Source organism: Ostrea edulis, chromosome 2 (genome assembly GCF_947568905.1).
Source record: "Ostrea edulis chromosome 2, xbOstEdul1.1, whole genome shotgun sequence".
Lineage (NCBI taxonomy): Eukaryota > Metazoa > Mollusca > Bivalvia > Ostreida > Ostreidae > Ostrea > Ostrea edulis.
The window spans coordinates 67,182,413-67,208,180 of NC_079165.1; the positions used below are offsets into that span (position 1 = coordinate 67,182,413).

Genomic DNA, 25,768 nt, shown 5'->3' on the forward strand with positions numbered 1-25,768 from the left:
TGGTAAATTCTAACAAACATATCTTTTTTGTTAATATTCTACTGGAATATTTATGAAGAAAAACACCATCCTCCATGAAAGGACTAGAAACTTACTTTTAACAACTCATCATTCTTTTTATAATGCCCATAAAATTATTTCACAAAAAATCTATTCAAAATTGCAATTTACAAATCATTGTAATGATAAGTATTCATTATATACCTAATCAATAAATAACTGCTGGAGAATGCCAGTAAAAAATCAGTTTTCCAAACTTTGAAAGTTTCCCCCGATATTCAACTTGCAAATCCTAAATCTCAACACGCTTTCACAAATAACAAGTATCAGATTTCAAATCCTGCAAGGTATGAATGATTAAAAAATTAAATTGAATGAAAGTGCATTGATGAAATAAAGTTAAGTTTTCCATCTTCCATTAGATGTTTTTCAAACGCACAAAGAACATTGGGTAACTTGTTGTATTTTATCATTGGAAATGAACCATATCAAAGAATTTAATCTTCTGTAACAGCATAAATGCATAACCTAATCACTCATCTGGAAATTATAGGTCAGAGGCAGCATCCATATTATGAACAGTCATGTGCATCCACAAATACATCACCGAAGCCAGTCTGAATCATGTTCGGTTCATATTTTCTTTAAAATGGATCATTTACAAAACTGTCACCAGTTGTCCACAGATGCCCCCAACACGTATGCTGTGGATATCACATTAACTCACCAGGGATATTATTCTGATGTCAGAACTAATACCTGGGTATTCATACTCGCTTATATTAAATTCAATATTGATGAATTCATGTTCCTGGTACAATTAAAAAGAGATTTGTTCATTATGTCAAAAACTTGTGTTTACTGAATGTTGGGATCTGGTGTAGAGAGACAGCATAGTCCCTCAGCCAGTGTTTACCTTCATATATATTTCCCTTTAAGTCATCCTTCCAGTGACCTTGAGGTAAATAAATGTCAATCTTGGTCACACCTGGGTTTACAACTGGGGCCACAATTAAATCATCACCCACCATAAATTCTGAATTAATTGAGAGAGCAGAGGGATCCATGGGATCTGTCCACCATAGTGGTCTAATGATTGGAGATCCTACAAAATAACATGAAATCAATTCATTGTGGATTTTTTAACAGCAGATATGTAGTTAATATGTATGCATTTTATAACACAACTTTGTTTGAAGATTTTAAAATATCAACTAGTATAGAATTTTTATGCATAAGATGAAAATAAAATAAATACTTTATAGAGAATAGACAGGTTTTTATACAACATTAACATCACTGAAACAAAAGCAATCATTATCCAATTCTGCAGTTTCTTACCATCAGTTTCAGCTTCCTTAGCAGCATTAACTAGCAGTCTCATGATTTCTTGTCTTCGTTTTAACAGCTTCATAGCTATCTCTACTACTGCGTTGTCATAATCCCATGGGACATATGAGAATTTCAGAACGGGCATGAAAGTAGCCATTTGCAACCACCTGATGTAAAGTTCACGATCAGGAGGAGAGGATGTGTTGCCATGACCACCACTTCCTCCAACCACATCAGGAATTACAAATGGATATCCCAGGATTCCTAGAGTCAGAACTGCTGGTATCACACTTTGAAGCCCATTATCAGCACTCCACTTGGATTCTTTCCTTCCAAGTTGTAAATACATGGAGTGTTTTTGAGACTTGTAGGCACATGTTGTTTGTAAAAGTTGTTTGCCTTGACTGACTTTACTAACTAATGAAAGCAAAGTTGTTATGTAAGACCCAGGATTTGCTAGTAATCCATGACTTAGATGGTTGGGTGGTAGGTAGTTACTTTCACATGCATATAACTTAAATCCATCTATGCCATACTCTTTCATCATTGTTGATAATTTGGAATGAAACCACTTAGCAGCTTCCTGATTTGTCACATCAACAATGCCTGCCATACCATAGTACCATTTTACAAGACCTAACTGCTCAGAGTTTGAATTTTGTACTAAATACTCAGAATTTGTGTCAAATTTTTTTGAATCTTTACTTATCAAAGGAGTCATAGACACAATAATTTGATATCCATATTCTCTCATTGTGCTGCAGACTTGATGTGCATTAGGAAATGTACTGGGATTAATATCAAAGTTTCCAAAATCTGATGAAAACATGCCATCAAATTCAAAAAAAAGTTTCTTAATCGACACAGCTTTTTCAAGGTCATCTTTAATTTTTTTCACAAACTTCAGCAAAGTTTCTTGAGTCAAATTGTTCCGAAATCGTGGTATGGAAGACACCACTGGAAATTGCATTAAATCCAGACTTGGCTTATCTTTTGGCGACTCAAAATGCCTTGTTTGCATTAATTCATATGCCTCCTTTACATTGGCTTTTTTACAAATGGTGTATTTCAATATATGGTTTTGCCCCAATGGATATCGTGGATGATCTGTGTTAGTTGTGAAGCACATTAGATTACTGTTACTGGTATTGATACTGACAAATAAAGGGACAGTGCTGTCGACCACAATCCCAACACCTTTTGTGTTCAACCAAAATCTCTCCACAACATTACCAAAAATGTTTCCTGGTGATTTATCATGTTTTGTTTTATACGTGAGATCATTAGGAAGGTAGGGCTGTAGAGGAATAGAAACATCCGTTAATGGCCACTTCTGATTATACATCTCGCCTCCTCCATACCATATGGCACCACGTAACGATATACAGTCCTGAGGCATGAAGTCACGACTTGTGGGCTTCCAGAGGATTTCATGACAGTGATCACTACCTCCCAACTTTTTTACCTAAATATACAAAGAAAATATGTTTTGAATTTGCTTGTACATATTAGACTATACATAATATGACTATATGTTGAAACGATTCACCAAATAATTGATACCGATCAACACAATCTCTCAATATGATTTGATTCTGGAAGCAACTGTAATGTGTTTTGTAGGTTCGACCACGAATGAAGTAGATATATATATAATTTTCCTTACGCTACTTGGCGTATTCTACTGATTGGATTTAAATAAAATAATAGAACAGAATCAATAATAATCAACAACACAACTGATCTTCTATATTTATCTGGTTTTTCTCTGTTATCTCTCTGTGCTCTGAGCCTAGGTCTGAAACTTACATTTGAGCCTTAGCTCCCAGACCTATTTCTAAACACTGGGTTTCAAACACCCAATTAATACACTTTGCTCCTTTTTATTCAGCAAGAATTTATGATACCCAAATGGTCCGTCTTCAGCAATTTGAGACACCGCAAATGAGTAGTCATAAATACCTTACCTCCAAGCACGTCTTCACTATACGACGACTTCTTCCAGAATGAACAACCGATCCTGAATAAGACCGCTTTATATAGTTTCCCTAAATCTGCTGAGTCAGATCTAGATCATCTTAACGTTTGGAACATTGTCCGAACACAGGAGATAACATATGATTAAAAAAGAATAATTCAACCTTGATTATCTAATTTGCATATGATTAACTTGATCAACGGAATTTCACTACAATTACCCACGCCTCCGAAACATATGCGTCCCGCATATTGATGAATTAAATTTCTGATCATGCATTTTTTTTTTTTTTTTATTCAACACAAGAATTGGCTTCAGTCACACTCTAAGTATTTTTTTTTTTTTTCTTGTATCATTAAAATAATCTTTTATTTAAGTGCTATTTGCCACTCCTTTTTTTATGTCTCTTTAATCAGTCATTCATCATAAAAGAATTCCTCCTCTTCGACAACCTCTTCAACCTTCTTGTCATCCTTGATATAACTGGATGTTGTCTTACGAAGTTTCCTTCTCTTGACAAGGTTTCGCAAACTACTGCCTGCAACTTCAGTTTGTGTGCTAGTGGATGAAAATGACTTAAACTTGAATCGGTTCACCGACACATCCTTCTCAGGCATGCTGAGAGTTGTCTTTCTCTGTGGAGCAAACACAGGGATAGGTGCTGTGGGTTTCCTCACAGTTCTACCCTCCTCCAAAATACTGCAATTGTTCTCTTCATCCTTATTCCCTTTTATCTTCTCAACCTGTGATGATGGAGGCAGTCTACCTTGAATTTGTTGAGCAGTTACTTCCTCTTCACTGTGACTACTACTGCCACCAGAACTACTATCATTGGAGATCTCTCCGATCAAATCACCGGGGTCTTGCTCTAGCCACTCTTTGTCTGCATCACGTTTCTCCTCAGGTACTTCATCTTTACCATGAAACTTTCTCTCATGACGTTGTAGGTACGAGCTCTTCTTAAAGAGTTTGCCACAGGTCTTGCACGGGAATTTTCCTCCATTGCACTTTAGCAGGTGTTCACGCCACCTATTGTCCAGAACTTCTCCATCACACAAGGGACACTTGCTACACGACTTTGCTTTTGTGAACTTGGTGTTCGACATTTTCTGCAAAATAAAAAAAATATCTCTGAGCTTATTTCTTTTCAGAACATAAATTTTCATAAACTTTTTTTTTTTTTTTTTTTTTTTTTATATCTTAGCTTTACAGCTCATAATCTTGCAACCATTTTGGTTGTTTTCGGATGCGTTTCTGTCCAGTAACTGGAACTAGTTCTTCCACTGTATCAATTGTAGTCAGTTCAGCTAAATCTGTGTTTTCTGATTCTACCCCATCTAACAAAGACTCGTTTTCAATTTCCGTATCTTCAGAGTTAAGGGTCTGATTTCTCTTTTTACGCAATCTGTCGCAGTGAATGATTTGTTTTTCACCTTTTCTGCCACATGAAACTGCATATAGCACATCAGACCATTGTTCCAGCACTTCATATGGTCCACGCCAAAACGAAGTAAGTTTTGGAGAGCAGCCGATCTTTTTCTGCGGAAAGTACACAAAAACTCTGTCTCCCGGCTTAAACCTTTCCCATGACAATTTCATGTCATGGTACCTCTTCTGTCTATTCATAGCAGTTTCTAAATTCTCGCGTACAAAACTGTGTGTTCTTTCTAACTTCTCACGCAGGGTCCAAGCCCAATGGTTTAGACTTTCCTCTTTCATTGTCTCAGGCATTTCATACATTAGATCTACTGGCAGAGATGTTTCCCTACCCAGCATAAGCAAGTTGGGTGTGAACCCCGTGGACTTATGTTCTGCCGACCTGTACGCCATCATAATATATGGAATATGAGTGTCCCAATCTCTTTGATTTTCTTGCACATAGGCACTAAGCATTGCTGTCAAAGTTCTGTTGAACCTCTCTACCATCCCATCAGATTGTGGGTGGTAGGGTGTGGTTCTGGTCTTTTGTATGCCCAGGAGCCTACACATCTCTGTAAAGAGCTCACTCTCATATTGTCTACCCTGGTCTGAATGGATAATTCTGGGTGTCCCAAACCTTGTAACTACTTCCTCCACTATAAGTTTCGCTACGGTTTTAGCCTCCATGTTTGGCATGGGGAACGCCTCTGTCCATTTTGTGAAGTAGTCTGAGACTACCAAAATGTACCTGTTCCCGTCCTCCGTTATGGGCAACTCACCGAGGATGTCGGTTGCTATGCGGTCCATGGGCATGCCTGAGGGTACGATTTCCATGGGTGACACCTTTTTCTTATTAGGACTTTTGCGCATAGTACAAGTATCACAGCCTGTGACATGCCTTATGTCTTGTTGCAAGCCCGGCCAGTAGTATCTCTGCCGAACCCGAGCCAACGTTTTGTGAACTCCTAGATGTCCGGACGTTCTATCATCATGGCAGTGTCTTAGAATATTCCGCCTCTCAAATAGAGGGATCACTTGTTGAAGTAGCTCTTCATTTGTTTCCAGCACTGTCCAGCACCTGCAAACTATACCATTCCTCAGAGTTAGTCTATTCCATTGACTCCAAAGGGATCTTAGAAAGTATCCTTTACTCCTTATGTCTTCAAACACTGGTCTCTTGTTGTTCTCCAGCCATGACTTGACAACAGAGATATCTTTGTCCTGTTCTTGTATTTCCAACAATGTCATACTGCTAGTGTCCTTCTCCTCAAACACAGCTCTAAGTTGGGCTCTGGTTTTCGCTATTTTGCTGATACAAAAATCACTTCCGCACTGCTTGCAAGGAATTCTACTGAGTGCATCAGCGTTCCTATGTAATTTTCCTGGCCTATGTTGGACTTGAATCTCATAGGTACATTGTAGATAGCGTTTCTATCCACCTGGCAAGTTGACCTTCTGCATCCTTCTTGTTCAGAAGCCATCTTAATGAACTATGATCAGTTCGAACAAGAAAGGGCTTTCCATACAGATAATGTATGAAGTACTTGACAAAGTACACTATGGCAAGTAACTCTTTACGTGTTACACAATACTTACGTTCAGCCTTAGTCAAGCACCGACTGGCATAACTAATAACCCTTTCTTCGCCATCATGTACCTGTGACAGTATAGCTCCTATTGCCACATCACTAGCATCTGTATCAAGTACAAATGGCTTGGAAAAATCAGGATGTGAAAGCATAGGTGCTTTGGTAAGTTTTTCACGCAAAATCTCAAACGCTTCCTGACATTCCTCAGACCATAAAAATTCTTGGCCTTTCTGTGTCAGAACATGAAGCGGTTTATCTAATACTGCAAAATTTGGCACAAATTTTCTGTAATAACTACAGAATCCAAGAAAAGATCTTAGTTCAATTACATTGTTTGGGCGAGGCCATTTTCGTATAACCTCCGTCTTCTTTGGGTCAGTGGATATTCCATGTTCAGACACTACATGTCCCAGGTATTCAACACTTTGAGCAAACAATGTGCATTTCTTAGCCTTCAGCTTTAAACCTGCAGCTGCGAGTTTCTCAAACACCCTTGACAAATTCCTATTCATTTCTTCAAATGTCTTAGCGTATACTATTATATCGTCAAGGTAAATGAGACATATGTCCCATTGCAAGCCTGCTAGTGTGGTCTCCATCAACCTCTCAAACGTGGCAGGGGCGTTACATAACCCGAATGGCATCACATTAAAATGATACAGGCCATTTCGAGTTACAAACGCTGTCTTAGGCTTATCCTTAGGATCCATTTCAATCTGCCAGTACCCAGAGTGTAGGTCGAGAGTTGAAAACCACTTGCACCCAGCAAGTTGATCTAGGGTTTCATCGATGCGTGGTATTGGATATGCATCTTTTTCTGTAATAGCGTTTAGTCGTCGATAGTCTACACAGAACCTGGTTGAACCATCCTTTTTCTTGACAAGTACAACCCTAGATGCCCAAGGACTGTTGGAAGGCTCAATAACATTATTTTCCAACATGTCTTTAACGTGTTTGTCTACTTCAGCATTCATGTGCTCAGGCAGTCTCCTTGGTACTTCTTTGATTGGTCTATTATCACCTGTATTAATAGTATGCTTTGTCAGACCTGTCCTTCCGACGTCTTTATCAGACTTCGTAAATAAGAGAGCATACTTCATCAAAAGTGACTTTACAACTTTGGCTTGTTTCTTACTCAGGTTTGAGCTTGAATTCTTGAACAACGGCTTTCAATGTTCAGGCAAAGTGTCAGAGGATTCTGATTGACCTAAATCGCCCTCCATTATATCCTCTATAGGCGAAAGCTCTCCAACCGTCGTTCCCAAATGAATTGTAACATTACTTTCTGATGGATTAAACAACCTTACCGGGACTGTTGAACCTCCCTTTACTAGAGTTCGTCCAACCAGTCCTCTGTCAGACTTAAGGAAAGTTGGTGATGGCTCAACTACACCAACGTCTAAATCGAAATTTTCATTGTCTGGTACTATTACTTTTCCTGTTGTTACAACTTCTGCTTTTGATGGTAATGTCATTGTTTCTGAGGCTACTATTCTAAAGCACCCAAATTTGCCTTCAAATTCTAAAGGGTGAGATTCATCCCCTAGTCTAAGACTTTTATTGCATAAATCTAGTACACCTTTATTCGCCTTCAAGCAGTCTAAGCCTAGAACAACATCAACAGTCATATCCGCAACTATAACTGCTTGATATATCACTTTCTTGCCAAATTTAAGCCTACCAACTGTTTTTCCATGTACATTGAGAGGTGTTCCTGAGGCTGATAAAATGTTCTGGTTCGTCTCATTCAGTTCCAAGTCATGCTTCATGCAGATGGCATCAAACACTTTGTGCGAAATGAGTGTAACCGTGGCACCAGTGTCAACTAATGTCATGACAGGTACATCATTAATGGTACCACGAATGTACATGCCTGGTTCATTGGACTTTTTGTGGATTCCAATGCAACCTTTATGTTTTTCTTTTGACTTGCTCTCATTATTGATAGCCATTTTAAATTGTCCAGCACTCTCTTTCCCTGTTTCAATGGTTCTGCCACTTTTGCTTTTGCTCAATGAGTCAGAGTGTCCTTGCTGAGCATTAGTCTTACTCTTGATTCTGGATCTACAATCCTTCTTGAAGTGACCAGGCTTACCGCAGTTGAAACACTTTTTGGAAGAGCCAACTCCCTGCTTCTTTTCAAACTTCCGAGGTGTGTTGTAAGAAGTATGGTAAGTACGAGGCTTCTGTTGCTCAGTTTTCATCTTATTCACATCTGTCTGTAGGCTCAGCAGCATCTCCTTTATTGATTTTATAAAGTCTTCTAAACTACTGCTGTTAGATTCATAGGAAGTATTATCGCCTCCTGCTTCTCGAACGAACCCACTCTCTTCAATCCTTCTGCGTTCTGCCCCAATAAAAGCATTCAGCTCCACAGCGTGTCTAATGGCATCATTTAGGTTCTGAGGTCGTGACTGCTTAATTCTCAGACGCATGTCAAAACTTACAAGTGCATCAATAAAATATTCTTTCGCCAGTGTTTCACACACATCTCCTGGAGCTGTTGGGTATGCCAGGCGTGTGAGTCGTCTAATGTCTTGGCCCAGCTGGGGTATTGTTTCAGATGCTTTCTGCCGTCTCTCCCTTAGTTGTGCCCTGTACAGTTCTGTCTGATTAGCTGGTGAAAAGCGTTCTTCCAGGGACCTGCACAACTCTTTAAAATCCATTTGAAGATATTCTGGGAAGTTTCCAAGCACACCCTGTGCTAGACCTCTTAATGACACGGCCAGATACATTCCCTTTTCTTCCACCGACCAGTGGTTCAAGCAAGCGCATGCATTGAAATGCGACTTATAGTCTAACCACGACGTCGTTCCGTCATAAGTTGCGGGTTTCAGCTTACTAGACTTTTCATCTTTTCTCATGCGGTCCCGAACATCAAGTGTTTCAAATCTATTGTCTCTAAACCTGTGTGTAGTAACATTGCTTGGAACATTTCTCGGTGTTTCAAAATAAAGCGCATGGTCTGAAGCTGGTCTATGTGTTCTATCACTGATGTAGTCAAAATCAGTTTCTGTTTCAGCCTCAACCCTTACTTTAGGTCTTGCACCTCCAAACTCTCGTATGGGTTCAGAACTCTTCACTTGTTCTGAGGCACCAATGCCAGAATCTCTATTCGTTATTGGTGTAGATGCTTTCTGTCTCTCTTTTTCTTTTAAACGCATACTTTCGTTTGAGAACTCTTTAATTTTCTCTTCAAGATAACTTATCTCTTTGTCAACCTCATCCATGGTTTAAGACCTAATCCTAATATTTCTCAGACAAACTTTAAATAATGTTAATTGTGCTTCTTAAATAACAAGGGATTTAGATCATCCCACCGCTGCCACCAAAAATTTGTAATGTCTTTTGTAGGTTCGACCACGAATGAAGTAGATATATATATATAATTTTCCTTACGCTACTTGGCGTATTCTACTGATTGGATTTAAATAAAATAATAGAACAGAATCAATAATAATCAACAACACAATGATTTAAACTGATCTTCTATATTTATCTGGTTTTTCTCTGTTATCTCTCTGTGCTCTGAGCCTAGGTCTGAAACTTACATTTGAGCCTTAGCTCCCAGACCTATTTCTAAACACTGGGTTTCAAACACCCTATTAATACACTTTGCTCCTTTTTATTCAGCAAGAATTTATGATACCCAAATGGTCCGTCTTCAGCAATTTGAGACACCGCAAATGAGTAGTCATAAATACCTTACCTCCAAGCACGTCTTCACTATACGACGACTTCTTCCAGAATGAACAACCGATCCTGAATAAGACCGCTTTATATAGTTTCCCTAAATCTGCTGAGTCAGATCTAGATCATCTTAACGTTTGGAACATTGTCCGAACACAGGAGATAACATATGATTAAAAAAGAATAATTCAACCTTGATTATCTAATTTGCATATGATTAACTTGATCAACGGAATTTCACTACACAACTATCAAAGCATATAATACCATAAAATACTTAAGGAGAGTGTAACAAGTTGTAAATTGATAAATAATATTATACTTGATTAAGGTGAAGTAATCATTCATCATTCAAATTTGAACACATTTTCTTTATCTGTACATGCACTAGGATAGAAAAATATGGGGTAACATTATAAAAATAAATTTTTACATATAATTTTTGATGTTAATAGAATTGGAAATTTATATTCTTACACTTTCAAAACTTGTTTACACTTTCAACAATGCAATAAAATCCAAAGAAGAAAAATTATCTTTCTTGACCTTTAGTGTAAAATGAGTTGTGGTGTCTTTTTATTTGCTTTACTTCTTTAATTACAGTTTTGAGAGTGGATTTATACATGTATAAGCTATTACATAGGTTGTTTTCCATTTTCTTTAAATATTTGTATCTTCTAAAATTTTATTGTCATAAATTTATTGAATATATATAAGAAATAGTGTTTAAAGTAATTACTGTTATCAAATCTAAAAAAAAAGATTAATGTTTTCTTTATTGAAATCTATCCTAAAGAAAATATTAAATTGTGGCTCAATTATCACAATGTGTAATAATCCGAGACACTGTGAACTGAAAAATTTCAGCATGGATTTTAAACAATACACGAATAATGAGCTTCCAAAAAATAACAAGAAAACAATGGATTTTATCATTTAGGTCTGATTTTACTAGAGTCTGGGACACATCACTTAAGATATCCTTGCATTCCAATTGAGTTGTCCATTTCCAGGATGTAGATTCGTGTGTTAGCGACAACCCTGACCTTGGAATTATTTTTGTTTCAGGCATTCATGTAACAACATTTTTCATTTTTCATGATTTTGTGAATCATGATCCATTTGACACTGGATTACATATAATACAAAAATATTGATAGAATGACACTTAGCACAAATATTAGACATGAACATGATGAAAAATAGACTTAAAATTCTTTTAAGTCTATACTTTGGATACAGACCCTGCTGAATACCACGTGGTATCCACTTGTGAGAATCTTTCACAATTTTAACCTCAAGGTGTTGGTCTCCAGTTTTTGACTTTGTTTGTATGATGAAAAATTGTGAGAGAAGCCATCTCACAGCCCAAAGGGCCATGAGATCGGAGCTCTCCCTATATGTAACACAAACTATATACATGTTTAAAAGGAAAATATAGAAAACTGGTGAATAATTAAACCATCAAACTTGAAAATCTTGGTCAAAATGGCATAGATTCGAATGCAAGCGTGAGGACATGTATTTCTCCATTTTGAATCTTGTGTACCCAAGTTCAAGTCGTTCTGAGACATTACATAAAATCCGTAAAAGCAGATAAACCATATTTTCTTAACCATATATAATCACTCTTTCATTAAAATGATTGTACCATGTCTCCTATGTATTAATGTTTGTAAATTTGCTAAACACTGATGCTGAATATAAGGTCACAATGCAATGTAGATCAATTGCGTTGTATTTCCCACATTCAATGAATAGTTATATCAAATGTCCAAAGTCATGAAACAAGTTTACAGTTATCCGTACACGTCCGGATAACTTTTTTAAAACTCTGTTATGGAATATTAATAGAGGTTGAAGCCCTCTCACAGCCCGAAGGGCCATGAGAGCAGAGCTCTCCCTATAGGTAACAAGTATATGCATGTTTAAAAGGAAAATATAGAAAACTAATGAAAAATTAAACCATACCTTTGGAACTTGACAAGTTTGGTCTGAATGGCGTTGATTCGAATATGAGCACGTGGACATGTATTTCTCCATATTGAATCGTGTACCCAAGTTCACATCGTTCTGAGATGTTACATAAAATCCATAAAAGCATGTAAATCTTATTTTCTTAATCATATATAATCACTCCTCGATTAATGCGATTGTATCTCCTATGTTTGTTAATTTTGCTGAATATGATGTCACAATGCACTGTTTACATGATATTGTGTTATGTTTCCCGTGCTTAATGAATAGGCGGATCAAAAGTCTATCAAAGTTAGGAGGATGCTTTGATAGAGCGTTAGGTGCTAACTTTGAGATATTTTTTGTTCCTGTTATACCATGGATACTATAGATATGCCAATATCATTCATCTGCGACAATACACCAGAGGTGGTATGCAGATTATTGGAAGAAGAAGAATACTTTTTGCTTCACCCTCAAAAAACGGTCACACCGTAAGACATAATATGTTTTACGGCGTGACCGTGTTTGAGGGCGTAGCAAAAAAGTTTTGACATTAGTATCTATATCCAAAACAGGACAAAAACAACCCGAAGTTGGCAAGAAGACGGAGCTGTATCAAAGCATCCTAATTTTGGATATTTGATCCGCCTATATATTGAACGCGGGAAATATAACGCAATTGATGTAAACAGTACATTGTGACGTCATATTCTGGGTCGTTATTTAGCATATAAAATTTACAAACATAGCGTTTGAACCACAACAACAAACATGGCGTTAATCGTGGAGTGATTATATATGATTAAGAAAATAAGATTTACATGCTTTTACGAACTTTATGTAACATCTCAGAACGACGTGAACTAGGGTAGACGAGATTCAAAATGGAGAAATATATGTCCACGCGCTAATATTCGAATAGACGCCATTAGTACCAAAATTTTCAAGTTCCATAGGTATGGTTTAATTTTTCATTATTTTCCTATATTTTCCTTTTAAACATGTATATACGTGTTACCTATAGGGAGAGCTCCGCTCTCACGGCCCTTTGGGCCGTGAGAAGGCTTTGCCCTCTATTACCAATACTTTTTGCTTTGCCCTTAAACATGGTCACGCCGTAGACATATTAACTATGTTAATGTAAAACAATTTCCTGCTATGGCTATGGTTAAATTCGGGCTTTTCTTTCTACTGTACCTCAAGATCTGTGTAACGGTGCCATCTCAGACAAAGGTAATTTGGGGTTTTTCGGTCTGGTTTACACTCCAGGGCAGCAGTGGATCTCAATGTTTCTGATAAGAGACCTTGCAGGTAAACGTTGTCTTTTTCTTTCAATGAGAACATTCCGGTGGAAAAGTCATACCGAATGTGACCTATTGTTGTATCAACTATTCCATTGGCGTACATAGGTGTCACTTTTTTCTTTAACGTCATGGCGATATACATAATGATAACCATAATCACAAAACAGAAACATCCTACTTTGAGGAGCCGAAGCGTGCTCCCTCTAAGTTGTCGCATGTTTAAGAACTTTGTTTATTTTTAATACGTCATGGTAGTGTCCGGCATTTCTCATCTTTTCGGAAGAATAAGTAACGTCGCTAAATTTAAAACCAAATCAAGTGGATTTTATTTTCCCCAAGAAAATCAGAGAGCATCATTTGCCATAATGAAATAATGCTGATTGAACCTGGTTTGTGATAACATGTTTCAGGCAATCACACAATATTATGACAGAAAAATATCTTATTTTAGTGGAAAGGTTATGATAAATCTTTTCCGGAACCATCTAACATTTTTTCTTTTTTGCGCAATAGATGGTTCCTGTCTGATTTTGAGACTAAGGAAGGTCACAGTGTAGGTTTGATTGTTGTTGTTTTTAGTATGAGCTGAATAATTTAAACTAGAAACAATGAACAACGATTTTGATCCTTTAAAAGATTCTAAACTGGGATTCATAGCAAGAAATAATTTGAAATTTAACCGTTTTCTCCAAAGGAAGGGATGGGTAAAAGACAACCGATATAGATCCTATCCTCTTATATTTACCATGATTACATTTTCCGTTGGATATGTGTACGTAATGTATTTCAACTACAAGTTCATATCCAATGCAAGACAAGGCAAGAAAACTGTCAAGGTGAGTAAAGATATTGTAAATCATTTCCTAGATACTCGCACACTAACAGTGCAACGTCTCCATCAGGTTGGGAACATTTCCCTATAGCGAGATCTTCTCGCTATAACGCGATTATTTCTCTTTAACGAGAAAGTAAACATTACCATAAACAGGTGTTTTGGTGGTTTTATTGAAAATATGGCAAATTCGGATTCCGTGCAATACTGAATACGTACGACACACACTCAAGATGAAGCGAATTGTCTCTATATAATATATAAAATTGGGAATTCAGTCAAGAAATTTCATATTAATGTTGCTGCGTAAGAGGGAAGGAGGCTGAAATCCAGTGCACATATGGAGTGTTTTTGTTTTGATTTATTTATTTTCAAAAGTATCGGGACATTTTAGCACTTTTTCTTCTTTTCATGTGAAACATGAAGAGGTGTACTCCAAGTGTGTTTTTCTTGGTTGTACTGGATATATTTACTCTCGCTAAAAGGGGTAATCGCGTTTTAGTGAGAAGATCTCATTGTAGGGTCCCAACCTGTCCATATGAGTGAAACATTCTCGAGCGGGGTGTTAAACAATAATATACAATCAATCACTGTAACAGTGCAGTGATTCAGATTGGCGTCGGCCATCGGCAAATGGCCGATAAATATTGAAAATGGCCGACTAAAATTCTCCAGAAAGGCCAACATGGTCTATGAAATTTTCGTTTTTCGGTCAGTACGGCCGATCGTTTTTAGTGTTTATCGGCCACAGGAAAAATTGGTTTGTCTTAAAACAAGTACTCAATCGATCGTTTGTAAAGAAGATTTTGATTGGTTTTAGAAAAAATTCCTGTCCAATCAATGTTGATCTCGCTTGTGTTTGCAACAATCAGTGGGGAACCAATTTTGAAAAAAAATGGCTTCAAAGAAGAGAGTCTGGTTTGATGATCATGACTGGCAACAATCCCTATTAAACATTAGATTTTCCGGTTGCGGTAGCTCAGTGCTTCGTAACTAGGCGGTTGTGACTTCGAGTCCCGCTCGTGCCATAGCCGCATCAAACCTAAAAAGTAAACATGGTTAGTGATTGCTCCTTCGCCAAATGCTCGTCATTTACTAGATCTAGAAATGAGAATCACGGGTCTTTCGGATGCGACCTTAAAAACGGAGGTACTTTGTCGCGGCAGGCGTTGGCACATTAAAGAGCCCTCACTGCTATGGCCCTGAGCGCTCAGCATAGGTCTAGATTTATGATACTTCACCTACAGCTGGTAACGTCTCAATTATCAACGGAACGAAAAACAATCAAACAATAACAACAGCAAACAACACCCTGCAACACAGGAACGACCGAGAAGAATTCCAAAACAGTTAACTGCAGTCATGATAATTAAACTGAAGAATTGAAAAATAAAGAGTCAGTTTAATTTTAAAGTTTTGAGTTTATTTTGCAGCATTGCTTCACATGTATTTATAGGGCCTAAAGTTTTCATGGAGTTAGGCCAAAATGGCCGATAATTTTTGTATCATTTAGGCCCTCTGTCCTATCAAATTGCATTCCAATCTGAATCACTGACAGTGTAAGAAGCCTTCCAACCAACAGGGTACCTTAGATTTACATATAGATAGGAAAGCCTTTGTCTTCAAAATAAGACACACTGCACTGAGAGTTACATACTTTTTCAGCTTTTTTTAAAATTTGATTTTTTCAACAATGAAATGTACTGTAACTTTTTGTCAGTCTCAAGGGATATTGGGTGGACAAAATCTTCTGATTGACAATTTTCAAAAATCCCTTTTCCCGATTTATCAAGGGTTCATAAGACTGTTGGGTTTACTTAAACAAGTTAAAAGTATTGATAAAGTTGTATGGTCCGAATTTCGACAATTTTTTTCCACCTTGTAAAAACGCTGTTAAATCATCGCACATACGTATTTATGAGGCTGTGCGACATTTCATAAATTATTTCACGTGTTTTAATCAGAATTATTTGATTTCAAATTGGTGTTTACAAACAACGGTCACTCAGCCTTTTCAAGTGACAGTCACGTGACCAGTTCAGACTTTCAGATCATCGATGGTCTTATCTGTGTAAAGCTGTGTATTTTGTGACAACAGTACCTTACTATAAGTTTAAGAAAAATAAAATGATCAAATACCTGGCATTATCATGTTATTTGATTCGCGAGAAAGTGTAAGAGTTATTTGCTCTTTAAATTTGGTTTATTCCGTTGAATTACTATAGGATTATGCAAATTTTCAAACATTTGCATATGGCACAGGTGAAAGAAGTATAAATTAAAACAACCTTGTAGGGTGGTGTTGGGGGATGGTGGGGGATCTCTTAAATTACGGAATAAACAGTATATTAAACATGTGCGAATCAAATAACATGATTATGCCAAATACCTCTTAGTAATTCGTTGTTTTATGCTCTTTCAATCTTAAAATTAGACAGTTGCGTCTAAGTTATATAGGCCGGCCTACATGTTGGGATTCCCCTATGGCACATGGGGCTATTTATAGATGCCTAACAGACAATGTATAAAATATGCGTACCCACTACATTTACGTTTTAAATAATCTCGCTGTTTTGTTTTACAAGCAAATGTTTTCAAGCATGTAATTAAGGAAAAGTTAATAACTTTAAAAACTAATTAATCTGCTTTAATGTAATTTTGCACAAAAATAATATATATGAACATCGGAGCATACAACTTTGATGTTTCCCTTTTAAAATACACACATGTATTTGCATGGCTTGTAAATAAATTTTATCTACAGTGGTACATATACATGATTCTCTGACCTAATCTACAGGTGCAACCATATTTTAATCACATGATTATCTGTGCTAACAGTGCTGACAATGCAGTATACTGATCTATGGTGGTGCATTGTCACGCTGAATGTTTCCGATGTTGAAGAAACATAAGTCCATTTGAACATTGCAGACTTGCAGACTCTCATGAATGATGCATTGCAAGAATTGTGTAACTTAATCAGTTTTGTCCAGATAGTAACAAGATTGGAGAAACTGGCCAATTGTGTACCGGTATCTTTCTAAAGATTCATTCATATTGTATTAACATTGTGGAGATTTGTTAAAGTTGATTTCATTATGTGTATTTACAGTTTCCATGGGACTAATTATAAAATGATATGAGACTATTTCAAAATGGACAAAAAAATGTGTAGAAAGGTTAAACAATTAATTAAAGATGGTAGACCAGCCAAGTTGAAATCCTACATCAAGAAACATTTTATTGATATCCAACATCTTCAGTTCTCCAATGGGAAAACACTTCTACATTACTGCTGCAAATACCATGATTTTAATGGATATAGGTAAGTTAGTAAGCTCTCTTTAAATACTAGTTTTTTTTCAACTTATTTGTCATGATTGATCACTGGTAATATGGATATTATATGCATTTTTTGTCAGCACCTTGGAGTATTACATGACAATGTTTTCCTTAATAGATATATTATTCCACCTGGTAAACCACTGCAGACTCAATTCTCCATTGCTGATTGGTCCATGCATTTATAACATACAAAAGAGAAACATTGCCCTTAATCAAACTTTGTGTACTATACATCACTATGTCGGTACCTTTGCAAATTAAACAATGAAATTCCAGTATACCTTCAATTAATTTCAGAATATTTGTAATTATTGTTTTCCAGATTTTTTACTGAAGAGGGAGTAGATGTGTTTGTTAAAGATGATTGTGGTAATACAGCCCTGCACATTGCCCTAAAACAGGCATTGAAAACTAGGGCAAGTTCTGAGGTTAATAATTGTAAGTACATTTTGTACTTTGATATTTTGTTGCTATATAAAAAGGTATTTTATTGAATGTTCAGTTTATAGCATCCTTTTTGACCAATTGATATATTAAGACAGGTTTATTCAAAGTCTTACTCTCTAACTCTGACACAGGTGCTTGAGTCATAACATATGAATACACATCTAACCTTATACATATGTAAATAATCAATATATAAGGTCATGTTATGACCCAAGCACCTGTGCTCTAACTTACATTCTGATACAGTTCACTTCTGTACAGTAGAACAAGGTATGTCATCAAGATTATTTATACAGGTCTAGTTTGACCTTGTATTACATATGTAAGATACTGCTCCTGAGTATGCAGTATACAGATTGATTTGTGAAAAATTATGTTAATCAACATGGATAATTATTACTTTAAAGGTTTTAGCTCTGCTGGTCAAAGACCAAAAGAACTTATGTAATGGGTACATATTTTGTCTGAATTCTATTATATACTTTTGACACAAAACGGTTACAATACATGAAGATACATTATTTTGTATTTTAGTATAAATTTTCAAATTTTGACAGAAATCATAGTGGTGTATATACTATACTATATAAACATAGGTTGATAGGCTAAATTATTACATAGCACATCCTGATATATTTTTTTTCTGATTTTGATGAGACTTTGTACACATAAAGGCTCTGATATATAGACACATAATTGAGTATAATTTTTTTTCTCTTGAGACTTACTGAAAGCAAAACCTGCTGTAGTATACACTATATTTTAAATATGCAATGTTACATAAAGTTATATACTTGTATGCTTTGGATGTTCATCCTTCAGGTTGGCAAACCTAAGAGGCTAGTATTTACTTTTAAGTTTATAGTCTGATTATCTTGCCTACCCTTGAGCAACATCCGGAGTCCCTGAAGTGGAGGAACCATGAGGATGTCACCTGCCGAGACCTTCTGGACCAGTTAAAGGAAAAATATGAAGAACCACAGGTGAGTGCCAAAAAGTAAGCCAATGAATTAGTAAAATACAAAGTGTTTTAAAGATATTAGAGTGTTATATTTGTTGGTTCCATCGATTTCAAGATAATGAGGTTTAGCTATGTACATGTATGTGCATACTGTTGCATTTTGTATTACCTGTCCCTATCTTAGGACAAACGAAAAATTTTTACCTATAAAGAATACAAATGAATAGAAATAATAATAAATTATATTTAGCATTGAAAAAATTCATTTAATCCAGGCGAGTCAATATACTAAAGTAAATGAGTCAAGCAATGCTTGCTGCTTACTCCTCCTGGGCACCCGATCCACCTCTGGTGTGTCCAGGGGTCAAGAGTTTGTCCTTCTTTTCATTTTTAGGTCACCTGAATCTTTCAGGTGACCTATTGCTATCTGTTTTTGTCCATCGTCATTCATCGTGCGTCAACATTTGAACATTTTCAGCTTCTTCTCTGAAACCCCTGAACCAATTTCAACCAATTTTGGCATATAGCATCTATGGGTGGAGGGGAACAAAAATTGTGAAATTCGTGGTCCCTGCCCCCCTGGGGCCTGAGGAGTGGGGCAAAAACCATCAAAATGAATGTAATTTTAAAAAATCTTCTTCTTTACTCCTGGACATCAAGAAGCCAAACTGTGGGCATAATTATAATGAGCGTTGAGCCCTCTGCCAAAATTGTGAAATTCATAGCCCCCTGGGGCAGGGGTTCTTGTGTTAGGGTGGGGCTCTATTGGTCATATAGTGAAAATGTAGAAATTCTTTGAAAATCTTCTTCTCTGTCTCTGGGTATTAAGTAGACAAACTAATAGCATGGTAATGATGAGTAAGGGTGCCTCTTTAAAAATTGTGAAATTCATGGCCCCTGGATCAGGGGTTCTGGTGTGTTAGGGTGGGGCTCTATTGGTCATATAGTGAAAATGTAGAAATTTTTTGAAAATCTTCTTCTCTGTCTCTGGGTATTAAGTAGACAAACTAATAGCATGGTAATGATGAGCAAGGATGCTTCTTTAAAAATTGTGAAATTCATGGCCCCTGGATCAGGGGTTCTGGTGTGTTAGGGTGGGGCTCTATTGGTCATATAGTGAAAATGTAGAAATTCTTTGAAAATCTTCTTCTCTGTCCTTGGGTATTAAGTAGACAAACCAATAGATGGTTATGATGAGCAAGGATGCCTCTTTCAAAATTGTGAAATTCATGGCCCCTGGGTCAGGGGTTCTGGTATTAGGGTGGGGCCCTATTGATCATATAGTGAAAATGCATTTTATTTCTTTGAAAATCTTCTCCTCTGCTGCTGGGTATTAAGTAGACAAACTAATAGTATGATAATGATGATCAAGGATGCTTCATTCAAAACTGAAATTTATGGCCCCTGGGTCAGGGGTTCTGGTGCAAAGGCGGGGCTGATTGATTATACAACTGTATAGTGAAAATGCAATATTTCTTTGAAAATCTTCTGTTTTTGTCCGTCGTCGTGCGTTAACATTTGAACATTTTCAGCTTCTTCTCTGAAACCCCTGAACCAATTTCAACCAATTTTGGCATATAGCATCTGTGGGTGGAGGGGAACAAAAATTGTGAAATTCGTGGTCCCTGCCCCCCTGGGGCCTGAGGGGTGGGGCAAAAACCATCAAAATGAGTGTAATTTTAAAAAATCTTCTTCTTTACTCCTGGACATCAAGAAGCCAAACTGTGGGCATAATTATAATGAGCGTTGAGCCCTCTACCAAAATTGTGAAATTCATGGCCCCTGGGGCAAGGGTTCTTGTGTTAGGGTGGGGCTCTATTGGTCATATAGTGAAAATGTAGAAATTCTTTGAAAATCTTCTTATATTAGTTTTATCTAAGGAGTAAATAACCCTTTTCTTTATGATGTCTCAGACCTAGGTTTTTTAAAAAGGATTATTGATTGAACATAAAAATGACACATGTACTTCATGACCACATAGCTATTCAATGTTTCTTCCATCCAAAAGTAAAATTCATATATTTAAACACAAACCTAATTCAAACATTGGAAGGTTGTTACATGATACTCAGGTGACCTATAAGGCCCCTGGGCCTCTTGTTATACTTTATAGGTGAAACTTTTGTCATGAGGAAGTTGTTGTTGTTTTTTTTTTTACTTTTGTAGACCCGACACTATTAGGTTATTAGGTATCGGGCAGGTCTGGGGTAATGGTAATGGTAATGTAATGACAGCCAATTTCATTGTAATGCGGATGAAATGTGTAATGGACCATTTTTGCACTACGATGGCAATGTAATGCATTACTTGTAGACAATATACTGTAATGCACATAACATTTACATGTACATTACTTCAAAATATTTGATGATATTTTGGAGGTTTAGATTAATTCATTATATTATTGATTGACTTTTAGACCTTATGAACAAAAAGACCAGACAGATGTTCTCTGAAAGATCAAACTTTTGAAACATTGATGACAACCAAATGAATGCATTTCCTAGCATTGATGAATATTTTGTTTGCTTATGTAAATACTGTATATTTAAAATTCATAATCATTATACAAATGTATAAAGAAATAATTTCCCTGCCATTTCTTTGATATCAGTATGTAATGTAATGTAATGCACTCTCTGAGTCTCAAGTAATGTGTAATGTAATGTAATGCACTCTCAAGTAATGTGTAATGTAATGCATTACATTTCAAAATAGGGGTAATGGTAATGTCAAAATTTCTAAGTAATGGTATTAATGTAATGCATTACATTGGTGTGTAATTGACCCCAGGCCTGGACTATTGGGCGCTGTTGGAATTTAGTAAATATTTATATATATGTATATATATACACACAACACACACATTATTTGCATTTGATAATCATTTTGGATTTTTATCAAATTTAGTTCTAAGACAGGGTCAATACAGTTTTTTGTCAGACATTGAGCTTTTCATCTTGCTCCTTATCATAAATGGATTTACATGTTCATGTATTTGGTATCTGTGTGGTGCAGATAAAGTAACACCACTGGAAAAGTATTGATGTGTAATCATGCATGTATATTTTATCTGGTATAGTGTGAAGATAGCCATGAGAACTGGGAAGATAAACTTGCTGATGAGATGGATCACGAGTGCCAGGAGGAGTGGGGCAGGTTTTCAGGAGGTTGTAAAATGGAAAAGTCTAGTCCTTCATTAACCAAGTCATTATATTTAAAATAGTCTAGTTAAAATGAAACTATCATATGAAAGATAATACTACTGATAGTGATTTCAAACTTTGACATGTAAATTGTTTTTTTAAATGCTTGCAAACAGGTGCATCAAAAGAGGAAGACTTTCCTGAGAGCTATGATGATTGGTCAAAGAGAATGAACTCCGAATATTATAGAAAACGTAAGCACAGCTCATCTTTACCAAGCTCAAGCAAGAAAACAAAAACTGAGGAAGAAGACTTTAACTCTAAACTCAAAAAGGAAAGAGAAAAAATGAGGAAAAAATATGAGGAAAATCAGAAAAGAGCACAACAAAATTACAAGAAACACAAGAAAGATGTGTATGAAAAGAAGTGGAAAACTCTATCTGAGAACATTGAGATAAAGCAGCTTCATTTCTCTGAAATTCCTTGGCCTTTCAAAGACAGTGTTAGTGAGATGGAAGACTTTCTCTTTCATGATTTAACTAAGAGTGATATTAGAAAGAAATATTTGAGGGACCAGATGAAGAGATGGCATCCTGATAAATTTTTGCAGAAATTTGGCAATCATATTGTATCTACAGAAAGAGAACAAGTTTTGCAAAGAGTGAAACAAGTTTCACAAGAATTGAATCAACTCTTGGAGAAATTTAAGTGAGGTGCAATGTTGGATTTCAATTATTTGAACTTGGTCTGCTTTAAAAAGTAATTATAAAGAAATACTGATTTATAACGGTTGTTTGTTTTTTTGTACAAAGAAAATTACTGTGTATTTGTGAATAGATCTATAAATTTTGTTTTTATAAAGCTCAGTTTTAAGACATAAATAGAAAAAAAATGGGACCTATAGCTGCTGTTCCGTTGTTGTGCATCATCGACTTTTGAACATTTTATTTCTTCTCAGATAATGCACACACAATTTGCACCAAATTGCTGTTTAGCATCCTTTATGGTTAAGGAAACAAAAATGTCACTGCCCCTGCTAAAACATTTGAATTTAGTACCATCTTTAAAAAATATACTGTACTCCTGGACATCTTTTATAAAACTTGAATACAAGGTTCCAATGAACATAAAGTTCTTAACCAAAATTTTTGAAATTTTGGGACAAGCGTTCATGCTCTAGGACAGGGTTATATAAACTGTTATGGTGGAAATGCATTGATTGTTTAAATATCTTTTCTATTCGTGAACATCTAGGAAACAAACTTGGTTCATAATTGTATAGATCATGGAGGCCTCTACCAAAATTGTAAAATTTATGGCCCGTGGGTTTAGGGTTTCAGGTCTAGGGTGGGTCTGAATAGATCATAGTGGAAATGCATTAAATGTTTGAAAATTAATCTTCTTCGTCTGATGACTCCAAAAGTTATGAAATTCATGGCCCTTGAGTAAGGCTCCATGGTGGGGCTCTGTGGATCATATAATTGAAATGCATTAAATGTTTGAAATTTTCTTCTCTACTCCTGAACAACTGGGAAACAAATGAGCATGGAGGCATTTCAAAATTGTCAAATTCGTAACCCATTGGTCGAGGGTTTACGTCCCAGGGGGGACTGCATAATGAAATGCATTTAATCTTTAAATTTTCCTCTCTAACTCGATAAACAGTTGTATAGTTATAATGAGCATGGAGGACTCTACTAAAATTCTGAAACTCATAATAGTTCCAGTCCCAAGGAGTGGCCATATCACTCATAATGTACCCTTCAGTCTTTATTACTTACCTAGCTCATACTTGGCAGTGAAAGGTTGCTTGTGACCAGACAATGTGTTAATGCCTGAACCAAGGTCATTCTGTTAAAATGGAGCCCCATCATAACAAAGTCCCTAACCAAGGCGATATGAATGGTAAAGGCTTCGAATTCTCCATAATTACTATGTACTAATTTTGATGTCTCAGTGAATTTAATATTTGTGTAACTGTTTTCATGGATATAAGCCTTCATACCTTTTAGACAGCATTGAAAATATTATCCATGTCCTCCCAAATATCTACAAATTTCTTTGCGTCTTCATTACAATATCCATTTCCACTGCTTCTGCTGGACACACGCTCCTTCAGTGCTATGAAGAGAATAATCCTATGTCGTATTTAAGGGCCACTATGGTCTAGGAGAGGTTCCCTGACCTTGTACTCAGCTATGATGACAATATTAGAACCTTTATGAAGCATAAAAGCATTGGGTTGTATTAAAACAGACCTGCTTTTAATATAACAATATTTTTCTACAGTTTTGTTCAAAGTGTATATCAAACTTGTACGATAACGTTGTATATCAGTTATAAAGAATTTGACTGTTGGTCTTATTTATAAATATACAAAGTGTTTGGGTCCAGTATTTACGTTATTGCAACTTTGAAAGGCATTATAATGTTAAATGAAAAGGCATAATACCACCAACAACAAAATTGGCAAGACGGGGAAACCCCTAGGACTATCGTTTTCCGCCCTCAGTGTGTGGCTATAAGGGTACCACCTGGAGCCTCCCAGTGGCGGATTTAAGGGGGGGGGGGGGCACAGCAAGCGCCCCTCCCTAAAATTTTCAAATTTAAGGTAAATTGTGGTCTCTTGTTTAGAAAAATGTAATCGATAAAAGCAGCAATAATTTCTTTCACTCTCGGAGAAATAAATGACAAAATCTTTTACTTTTATTGGGAGGACTTGCATGTACATTTTTTTCAAAATTTTTTTAAAATTTGCGTCATTATATTGATTTCGCCGTATCAAAAATGACAGAAAATAGTAAAAATGACTACATAGGAGACATATTTCAAGCCCTATGAAATCTGTAAAATCCAGGGGCTTCTCTCCCTACCCCCCCCCCCCCCCAGGGCTTCATCCTGGACCCACTGGGGACCCCCTGCCTCATAAAGTTGCGCCCCCCTAACCGCAGTTATTGGATCCGATCATGCCTCCCGAGGATGAAGGCACATTTCAGACCTCTTTAATGATTGAATATGGGGTGATCGAATGGAAAAAAGATTGATAAAGTGAGGGTGTCCGGGTAGCGCTCTCGCTTCTCACCGCTGCGACCGGAGTTCGATCCCCGTGATCGGCAGTGGTTGTATGTGAGAGGGTATGGCGGTCACCCGGTCGGGCACATGGGTTTCCTCCCACATAAATGACCCCCTAGCGCAAACATCCGTGAATGAAAGAACCCCATTGGAAATAAGCTTTCGAGCTTTCGTGGGTTATCCTTGGTATTTATGTATGTATATACCGAATAAACATTTATTATAGAATTTTTTTAAGTGATCCTAATCGGCTCTTGTAAGATCTTCAAGGAACATAAATATCATAAATCTATGATTTTTTTTTATTATCAAGTTATTATTACTATTTTTGCTACAAGAATATGCATTAGAACTACTGTGCTCCCGTGGAGATCCGGGTTAGAATAGCTAGGTCCTCAGTACCCCTTGCTTGTAGTAGGAGGCGACTAAATGGGGTGGTCCTTCGGATGAGATCGAGATTCCATGTTACAGCAAGTGTAGCACGATAAAGATCCCTCCCTTCATGTTCAAAGACCATAAACACTTAAATTTCGCAGCCCTTCACCGGCAATGGTAACGTCTAGAGCCGTATGAGTGAAAACTTTACTTCGGCTTTACATTCTACGATAAAAAATGGGGGAGGGGGGGGTCACCAAGTATATATTTATTCTTTTTTGCATATGTAAATAACAATAATATTTCCATTATATAT

General features: G+C 36.5%; 2 protein-coding genes across 2 annotated transcripts in view; one reads left to right on the forward strand and one right to left on the reverse strand.

Annotated features, from left to right (window-relative positions):
• The window catches only part of LOC125680741 (myogenesis-regulating glycosidase-like), a 16,797-nt gene extending 3,227 nt beyond the window's left edge, over positions 1–13,570 (reverse strand). Inside the window, exons 1-3 of the mRNA XM_048920498.2 lie at positions 13,165–13,570; positions 1,342–2,797; positions 1–1,105 (exon numbers count right to left, since the gene is read on the reverse strand). The exon at positions 1–1,105 is cut by the window's left edge and continues 3,227 nt beyond it. Of these exons, the coding sequence (XP_048776455.1) occupies positions 840–1,105; positions 1,342–2,797; positions 13,165–13,488 (2,046 nt within the window). The 5' untranslated portion in view covers positions 13,489–13,570 and the 3' untranslated portion in view covers positions 1–839. The remainder of the gene's footprint in view (positions 1,106–1,341; positions 2,798–13,164) is intronic.
• A 198-nt stretch (positions 13,571–13,768) lies between these two features.
• On the forward strand, positions 13,769–22,792 carry LOC125680827 (NF-kappa-B inhibitor-like protein 1). The gene is made up of 6 exons (XM_048920600.2): positions 13,769–14,107; positions 17,219–17,431; positions 17,774–17,889; positions 18,757–18,881; positions 21,942–22,029; positions 22,182–22,792. The coding sequence occupies exons 2-6, from the start codon at positions 17,262–17,264 to the stop codon at positions 22,715–22,717; spliced, it is 1,035 nt and encodes a 344-aa protein (XP_048776557.2). The 5' UTR covers positions 13,769–14,107; positions 17,219–17,261; the 3' UTR covers positions 22,718–22,792.
• Positions 22,793–25,768: the final 2,976 nt, after the last annotated feature.